At 42.1% G+C, this 10,368-nt stretch overlaps 1 protein-coding gene across 1 annotated transcript; it reads right to left on the reverse strand.

Moving 5' to 3' along the window:
* Positions 1–6,700: 6,700 nt before the first annotated feature.
* On the reverse strand, positions 6,701–7,918 carry LOC125379301. The gene has a single exon (XM_048395576.1). The coding sequence runs from the start codon at positions 7,916–7,918 to the stop codon at positions 6,701–6,703; it is 1,218 nt and encodes a 405-aa protein (XP_048251533.1).
* Between the last annotated feature and the right edge of the window lie 2,450 nt (positions 7,919–10,368).

Consider the following 10,368-nt stretch of genomic DNA (forward strand, 5'->3'; position numbering starts at 1 on the left):
TGGCGGACAATCGCCATGCCAAGACAATAATCAAAATAACCCATTATGATGAGGGTTGACCGGTGGTCATGGGTCGGAGGGAGCACCTCCTAAAAAGGGACTGACCGGAGCCCCTGGGGTTAAGATCGATAGGAGACGGGGAACCCGAGTTGGAGATTAATAAGAATTATCATATTAATGACAAAGCCACTGACCAGATGCAGGGCATTTGGAGACAAAGGATTTTAGTTGACGACCCTGGGTATATAAGTGACCAGACAAGAGGTCTGGGAGAGTTTAGACCTGGCCTACGATCGTAGCACGACAACCATCGTCTAAATAAACAGTTGTGGACCCTCAGACGGACTTGTGTTGTTCATGCCGAAGTCATCACTTAGATCATCCAACACTAAGTGTGATACTGGTGAGAGAATCCAAACTCCGGTATCTCAAGACCAAGCTTTCCAGATCAAGCCAAAGGTTAGTGCTGAACTTTATGTCTTCGTCTGGGGTCCACAACGCCAGCTGATTTGTCCACATTTGGACAACATCGTGACGCCTCCTCATAAAACAATTGACTCTCTTGACTCTTTCTGATCCTTAAATCTCCCAAAGAGATCCATTTGCAATGTGCCGCTGACTATCACGCTCTTTGCAATGCCTGTCTCCTGAACGCCTTCATATTCTTTATAAGTGTCAGGGTGTGAATTGTGACGACTGCAGCTTCAAGAACTCACACCAGTGCGGTCCCTATCGCCGCCTCACATCAACAGGACCAAGCACTCTCCTCATTCCCCTTCCAGGACCCAGCGCCGCCACATACTCTTAGGACCCAGCCAAAAGCAGGACCTTGTCAAGAACCTGATCATTGTGAAAAAGACTGTTGAGTGAACTTGTCAAGTGACTTTTCATACGATTCACCGTTGGGTAAGCATATTACCTTTCTACGTGCTTGCTCTTACATATTGCATTGTAAATTAGACAGTTAGTACATTTGTTAGGATGTCCTTCTTTAAATTGAACCCAATCAATGCGGACGATCGCCTGCCCCTCTTACTCCCAGAATCTGTAACATCGCCCCCAAATGACTCCAGTCCAACGCTCAAATCCACCCCCAAGACCAATGGGCAGGACTCTTTTGACCCCTTTTCACCCAACTGGGATACCTTAAACAACACCGGTCCGGACACTTCCCTTCATACCGACCACCAAGACCAGGTTTTTTCGCCCGATCCCCGCTACCTATACTGATACCTCCCCAGTAACACAGCGATCTGGGCTAGCCAAACCCTATCTCATCACTCCCCCGCCACGTTGTACCACCCCGTCCCCACCCCGTCCCCACCCCGTCCCCACCCCCTCGCCAGTCTACTAACCAGGGCCTTTCAACTTCAAACACTCTGTCAACATTATCTAGAGTGAGTGAGTGAGTGAGTTAAAGCTTAACGTCACATCGGCAATATCTCAGCCATATCGTGACGAAACAAAATTGACATTAACAATATATATTAAGTAGTACACAATTCTGCCGACGAAGGGCAGTATAAAAACTAGCATATCACAGATTATCGTAAAACTAGTTTGAATATGTTAAAAGAGATAACTAACGTAATCATTTGACAACACATTTTAAAAACGGGCTATAGATCGCCACCAACTGAAGGTTGATCACCGCGCTGGGGACCATGGGGACTTACAGTACTTTTTCTACCTGCATGGACCCCAGTCGGATTTACATCATCCCTCCAGTTGTTAGCGACGACTGACATAATTTAGCCAAACATTAAAAGAACATATATGCTACGATTAAAAAGTGGAAGATATAAATATACTTTGAAAGACGTGGTCTTACATACCCTCTCAGGGGGGCAATAATTTTACACTACTTTAACCCCCTTTGAGGATATAGCCACTAACAATCTCAGTTATTGATTTAATCAACCGATCATAAAAGGTATTTATTTACAAAACATAACATTCAAAATTTATAAATTAAATCAATTTCTTTTAAAAAAGCAAGAATTAAATGAGAACTTATCTGATAAAAAAGATCCTTGAGTGATGGAACTTTGAAATATTTATCCCTTGCGATGGAAAAATCAATGCAGTCAAGCAGGACATGCTTGACTGTGATTCTTTCATCACAAGGGATGCAAAACGGAGGATCCTCACCTTTGATTAAATATTCATGAGTATATCTGCTGTGGCCAATACGACATCGTCGCAGAATGACCTCTTCAAATCTGGACTGACAGCCCAAGAAGGTATATCCGATAATTGGTTTAATTTCATGTAACTTATTTATACCTACTTGGGTGTCCCACTTCTTCTGCATTAGATCACGAATGTAAGCTCTAATAACAGGTTTATAATCAGTGTATGGGACAAGAAGTGGTGTCACAGATTTGTTGAGTGCTGCTTTAGCAGCAGCATCGGCCGTTGTGTTACCAGAGATACCAACATGGCTTGGTAACCAACAAAAGACGATGTCATATTGGCCAGTAGCAAGATCATTAAATAACTCAAGAATTTCAATTAAAAATGGATGTTTGCAAGACATATTTTTAATAGCCTGAAGGCACGAAAGTGAATCGGAAAAAATAATGAATTCTTTACATTTTGATTGATTGTTAATATATTTTAGTGCTGTTAAAATTGCGTGTGCTTCAGCAGTGAAGATTGAACTATGATCTGGTAATCTTGATGATATTGTTCTGGATCCAACGACAGTGGCACTAGCAACTGCGCCACCATCCTTGGATCCATCGGTAAATATAGATTTATAATTGTCATAAGTGTTTCGTAATTGATTGTATTCTTGTTTATAAATTAGTGGATTTGTTTCAGATTTCTTCAGACTAGTTAATGTAAGGTCTACCTCTGGCCTTACCATTTGCCAAGGAGGCGATGAAAAAAGTTGTGTGGGAGCTATATGCTGAAAGTTAATGTTCGCAGCAGAAACGACTGATTTAATTCTTATTCCTAGTGGAGGAACAAGAGATGTTTTCTTATTGTAAATATCTTCATAAAGTGGATGAAATACGCAATTAAAAGCTGGATTCGACCGATTAGAATATAATTTAATGATGTATTGTAAAGAAAGTTTCAAACGGCGTTGTTTTAGAGACGGCTCATCTGCTTCAACATACAGACTTGGAATAGGAGCAGTGCGGAAGGCTCCAAGGCAAAGCCTCAGTCCTTGATGATGTATAGTATCAAGTTTTTTTAAATTACTTTTACAGGCTCCACCATAGACGATGGAGCCGTAATCAAGTTTTGAACGGATCAGGGACCGGTACAAGTGTAAGAGTGTTGTCTGATCCCCTCCCCACTTTGAATTAGAAACGACTTTCAACAAATCAAGTGCCTTCAGGCATTTAGCTTTAAGGTATTTAATGTGTGGTAAAAAAGTTAAATGGCTATCGAAAATAAGTCCTAAGAACTTGGCCTCCTTCACAACTTTGATAGGGGTGCCATTTAGAAAAAGCTCAGGATCTTTATGCGGTTTATATTTCCTGCAAAAATGTATGCAGTTAGTTTTTGATTTGGAAAACTTAAACCCGTTCTCTAGACACCACTTGTGAATTTTATTGAGACATAATTGTAATTTCCTTTCTATTGTGTGCATATTTTTACCACGACAAGACATATTAAAATCATCCACAAAAAGGGATCCATCAACTGAATCATTTAAAACTTTTGACAAACTGTTAATTTTGATACTGAATAGAGTGACAGACAAAATACTGCCTTGTGGGACACCCTGATCCTGATTATAATGATCAGACAGGGTTGTACCCACTCGGACTTGAAATTGCCTGTCTGTTAAAAACTGAGATATAAAATGAGGTAAACGACCTCTCAAGCCAAAATCATGTAAATCCTTCAGAATGCCATGCTTCCAGGTAGTATCGTATGCCTTCTCAAGATCAAAGAAAATGGATACCACGTGTTGTTTATTAACAATAGCATTTTTAACAAAGGATTCTAACCGTACTAAATGATCAATAGTACTTCTATTTTTCCGGAAACCACACTGAATATTTGTGAGAAGGTTATTGGTTTCCAGATACCAAACTAATCTATTATTCACCATTCGCTCCATGGTTTTGCAAACACAACTGGTTAACGATATAGGGCGATAATTTGAGGGATCTGTATGATCCCGGCCAGGTTTTGGGATGGGGACTACAATGGCATTATGCCACGAAGGAGGAAAATGCCCTGAAGTCCATATTTGGTCAAAGATATTTAAAAGTGTCTCAAGACATGATTCAGGTAAATGCTTCAATAACTGATAATGGATATTATCAGCACCCGCTGCAGTATCATGAGCTTGCTCAAGAGCGGTATGTAGCTCATGCAATGAAAATACTTCATTGTAATCTTCACCATTAGTAGAATCAAAATTAACTTTTTTCTTTTCCTGTTGTTTCTGATATTTCTGAAACTCAGGGACATAATTTGTTGATGAAGAATTTTTGGCAAGAGTTTCGCCAAGTTTATTTGCAATATCTAATTTATCAGTTATTAATCTGTCACCTTCTTTTAGATGATGTACAGAAGATTTTGAGTGAGTGAGTGAGTGAGTGAGGTAATGCTTTACGTCACATCGGCAATATTTCAGCCATATCGTGACGAGAAATTAGACATGAAATATACATATATTTAAACTTTATAAAAATCTGTCATCGAAGGACAGTATGAGAACTAGAATATCACAGATAAGATTTTAAAACTAGTTGCGGAACATTTAAAAGAATTAAGTATTAAGGAACAAAACAATATAAAAATGGGCTAGAGATCGTCAGTAACTAAAGGGAGATCACCACACCAGGGACCATGGGGACTTACAGTACCTTTGCTTCCTGCATGGACCCTGGCAGGATTTACACCATCCCTTCAGTCACTGGCGATTATATGCAAGTTTAGCCATTGAATAAAACTAACAAATATACTACGATTTAAAAGTCTGGTATGCATAAAAATACTACGAATGGTTTGGGACTTACATACCCTCTTAGGGGGACAATAATTTTACGCTACTTCAACCCCCCTCGAGGGTACAGCCACTCACAATCTAAGTTATTTATTAGCACTACCAATTTATAAAATAATACATTAAGCACATCAAAATTTATGGACAAGTTCTATTTCTTTTAAAAAACTTAATATTAAATGAGAATTAACATCATTAAAAAGGTCCTTAACTGTTTTGACACTGAAATATTTATCCCTTGTGATGGAAAAATCAATACAGTCAAGCAGGACATGCTTGACCGTGATTCTTTCATCACAAGGGATGCAAAACGGAGGATCCTCACCATTTAAAAGATACTCATGTGTATATCTTGAATGGCCAAGACGACATCGTCGCATAATGACCTCTTCAAATCTGGACTGACAGCCCAAGTAGGTGTAACCGATATTTGGTTTAATTTCATGTAATTTATTGATACCTACTTGGGCGTCCCACTTCTGTTGCATAAGATCTCGGATGTAAGATCGAATCATGGGTTTAAAATCAGTGTATGGGATCAGAAGTGGTGTCACAGATTTGTTGAGGGCTGCTTTTGCAGCCGCATCGGCCATTGTGTTACCAATGATACCAACATGGCAGAAGATTTTGAACCTTTGCCTTTTATTCTTTGAACCATGTTCCACACCTTGGAAATGGGTGTACGGGAATTAAGTTTTGAGACATAGTTCCTCCAAGATTGACGCTTATTTTGTTTATAAGCACGTCGTGCCTTGGCATTAGTAATTTTAACAGTATTCAAGTTGTGAACTGTTGGATGTCGGCGAAAATATTTTTCCGCTTTCTTCCTACACTTTCTTGCTTGTTTGCAATCATAGTTAAACCATGGTTTACGAAGATGAGGAGTTGCAGAGGACTTAGGAATTGTTTTGTCAGCAATATCATTGAGTTGATTCGAAAATAACTGGATGGGATCAAGTACATGTATGAAGTTGTCAGGTTGTAATATATCAACACATAAATTTTCATACAAGGACCAGTTGGCCTTGCTAAAATTCCATCGTGATGAAGTCAGGTCATCATCCGATGTTACAGTTTTTAAGACAGTAGGGAAGTGATCACTTCCACACAGGTCGTCATGCACAGACCATTCAAATTCATTGTAAATGTTTGAATCTGTGAGGGACAGATCAAGGGCAGAATAGGTTCCAGTAGCAGGATGTAAGTAGGTGTTTGAATCATCATTAAATAGACATAAACCATTATCAGAAACAAAATCTTCAATAACTCTCCCCTTGTTGTTTGTACTTGCACTTCCCCACAGAGGGTTATGCCCGTTTAAATCGCCCATGATGATGCAGGGCCTAGGGAGCTGATCATATAGATTCTGTAGATCAGACTGTCGAAGAGCAGATGAAGGTGGGATATACAAAGAGCACAAAGTAAATGCAATGTGCAAAGTAATACGGATAGCTACAGCTTGAAGATTAGTATTTAAATGTACAGGACTGTGAATGACGTTCTGTCGGACTAAAATAGTAGAGCCTCCGGTCGCTTTATCACCTGGAGGAGAAAATGAATGATGACAGTTGTACTGCCTGAGATCAAACGTATCAGTGTGCTTAAGGTATGTCTCTTGGAGACATAATGCTGACGGGTTATAATCTTGAACTAACAATTGTAAGTCATTAAAATTCTTTCTTAGTCCTCTGCAATTCCATTGAAGTATATTAGGCGAATGAATCATGGTGGTTCAATAGGGGATCTCTCACGCGAAAGTGAGGAGGAAGAACTCCTACCAGAATTCTCAGACGATGGTGTTACTTCCATGTCCAGAGCACTATAGGAGTTTTGAAGAGGTACCTCTGAAGGAGAGGGATTCCTTGGTAATTGTTTTTTACCCAACTTTTTTCTTTCCCGATTTGACCGCTTGACATTTGCAGTTGTTGTTGGTTCAGGTGGAGTCTGACTCGCTGCCTGAGAAGTTGAAGGTGGTGCTGTTGTTTTTGCATCAGATTTGTCATGCTCGATGGCAGGAGCAGTCGCCAGGGGTCGATCAGATTTGACCCATGTCAACTCTGTCTGACACGAGACAGATGAAGATTGGACTGGCTTTGAGACAGCAGCAGAGTAATTTAGTGTCGACTGAGGTGGTGATTGAGACTTGAACAGTTGTCTTGCTTCTCCAAAAGTAATGTTTTTTTCACACTTTATCTTTAGTATTTTTGATTCATTTTGCCAAATAGGGCAGAATTTGGAGGAAGCCATATGTTTGCCATCACAGTTCGCACATTTGAGGGCTTGTTGGCAATCAGTACTCTCATGGTTGTCGCCACAGCGTTGACAAACCACAGAACGAGTACAGGACTTAGAGCCATGGCCAAAATGTTGACATCTAAAGCATCGGAGTGCATTGGGGACATACACCTCCACTCCGATGTTGACGTATCCAGCTTTAATTGATTGTGGGATAGAAGATCTGGCAAACGTAAACAAGTACGTATTCGTTGGTTCAAAAGTTGAATCGTCCTTCTTGCGGGAGAAACGTTTAACAGCAGATACTCCCTGAGTTTGAAGCTCTTCAGCAATTTCTTGTTCAGACATGTCCGACAAAGAACGAGTCCTGTCACGGACAATGCCTCGGCAGGAGTTGAGTGTCCTGTGTTCAGAAACAACAACCTCAATATTGGCAAATTGACTGATTGATAACAGATTGATTGATTGTTGTTTCCTTACACATTCAACAAGAAGGGAGCCAGAGCGAAGTCGTGTCACGTTTTTAACCTCTCCACAATATCCTTGAATGGCTTTAGAAATGGCAAAGGGGTTCAGTTTGATGGGTTCATGATCTTTAGCCTCGATCACAAGGAAACGAGCCCAAGAATCAATATTTGCAGCTGTCTCATCAGATGAGCCTAATTCTATATGTCTACGCTTTGAACCAGGATGATTAGAAGCCATGGTGAAAGAAAAGTATTCAGCAACCCTGCTCCCCACCCACCATGGAGTGTCAACAAGGACAGTGTTACATTGCACCGGATATCCAGAATGCAAACACCAGGGATACAGGGTTGTTATACTCCAGCAAATAAGACACGAATAGCTATATTTATCTACCAATTCAATGTCAGACTGGTTCTGCCCTAGACAAGAAATTGGAGACATACATTACTCGGAGGTCAACATCACCAGATTGGCCCATGAGCCACCGCCTTCTGGCATAAGACTCTAGGCAATTAATTCCATCACAAATTGTGAGTACATACAAGTTTAACATGACCAAGACCAAAATATACATTAAATTACAACACAGGTGTGCAGATACAATTTTACGCACAGGGCCTGGCATGACCAGCCGATTGATAAGACCGGGCCCATCTTACCACCCGTCTAGGCGAAGTAAGGGTCGAAGTAGTGTGTTGGGCAAAGGAACACAGTTCCAGGAACCAGTGCCCTCAACTACCAGACTCCCGTCCTCCGCCGACACAGGGACGCAACCCACGGCAAACAGGTTGCCCATTTTAGTCGCCTCATACGACCAGCAATGGGAGGCTGTGGAAATATTCTGCCCCGGTTCCACACGGGGGAAGAGCGATTAGCGTTACCCAGCACTCACCACGAGGAGGTTGCTCTTCACGAGTGCCCATTATCTAGAGCAATTAACTGTTCCCGCCTCCCACTCCCCATGTACGATGGCAAAGATACAATAGCGGCAGCGGCTTGGTTGAAACGTTATGAGAAATTCTCCTCAGCCCAACATTATACAGAGGAAGATCATATTGATATATTTCCCCTCTACCTTAACCAACTAGCGGCAGAAAGGTATGAAGGTACAAAAAACACGTTGTACATGTCTTGGCCCGAATTAAGAACTGCTTTTCTCCGCCGCTACTCTCCATCCTCCATAAGCCTTTTAACACGCCAAAATGCCTTATAAGATAGGAAACAACGGTCTGGTGAAACATTCCCAGCCTTTCTTAAGTCCATAAGGCACGAGGCGGAACTACTGCACCGCAACGAGGACCCCTATGTAAAGGACCTAATTTTACGTAATCCCTGCCCCACATCCGCCAGTTTATCCTCACCCATGCCCATGACAGCTTAGAACAAGTAATTGAAAGTGCGGAAATAGCGGACGCCACGTCAGGGTTGACTGACCCCAAATCAGATCAACTAATGTCCGCAATTAATGCCCTCTCTTCCCAAGTCAGTGCACTGCAAGCAGGACAGGTTAATGCCATCGCCTCCAGCTATGTTCCCCAGCCACATGGTCAAACAATGACTAATCCCCTCATAGATGGCCCTGGTCCCAAATCTTACCATCAGTATAGCGATCATAGTCATCAGCAACGTGTTCTCCAATACCGACCGCGCCCTTCTCAGTATTACCAGAACCCGCCCCGGCTCCCTAACTCGTTTCCGAGAGGTAACACGCCAAATCGCTTCCCACAAACATTTCGCTGCAAGAGTTGTGGATATTTTCATTCATCCCCTAAAGAATGTCGCGCACAACACCTCCGTTGTTACAACTGCACCCAATTAGGCCATGTAATCAGGACATGTCCCTTCCCCCGACAAAGCAGGGCATGATGCCAGGTGCCTCTCATAGCTGAGCCAACGCACAATCCCTCAGTTGATCAGAGGCATCTCGACGATAATGACCTTGACCCCACACCACCCACAACAAAACTCACTCACAGTATTATTGTAGTCAAAATTAATACTACATCAATTAAAGCCCTTGTTGATAGCGGGGCGTGTGCTAGTTGTATTGGGCTATCACAATATGAACGGCTAGGGGGATCACACAGTTTCCCACTACTCTCAGGAGAAGACACTAAGTTAGCAGGTCCGGATGGCACCGTTCTGAACGTACCTGGGTCAGTTGAGTTAGTACTAGACATTGCTGGCCTTCTCCTGACTCACAAATTTTATGTAGTAGATGCCTTACAGCAAGATATGCTACTGGGTCTTGACTTTCTCAAAGAACATGATGCCTCTCTAGATTATTCTCACAACAGACTTTGTCTCACTAATGGACTGATGGAGACGCCTTTCTTAACCCCAATCCCTGATGATGCCCTGATTGCCCGGTGTCCCAAGACTGTCCACATTCCCCTCGATCAGAACTATGCATGATGATGGACGTGCCCCCTGACATCCCTTTAGACACCTCGGGTACTCTTCACCCACTGACTACCCTGACCCAGTCACACAAGGTCATTGGTAGCCATTGTGTTGTGACGTGTATCAACTCCCAGGTACCATACCGCCTCCTTAACCCCACTGAAAAGAACATCACCTTACCAGCCAACACACCCATCGCGGTGTTCGAACATTTTGACGACACCTTTGACTTAGGCCCCCTCAGGGATACCCCAAACAACACGCACAGTATTAATCACATTACC

Source organism: Haliotis rufescens, unplaced genomic scaffold (genome assembly GCF_023055435.1).
Source record: "Haliotis rufescens isolate VD_foot unplaced genomic scaffold, xgHalRufe1.0.p SCAF_14, whole genome shotgun sequence".
Lineage (NCBI taxonomy): Eukaryota > Metazoa > Mollusca > Gastropoda > Lepetellida > Haliotidae > Haliotis > Haliotis rufescens.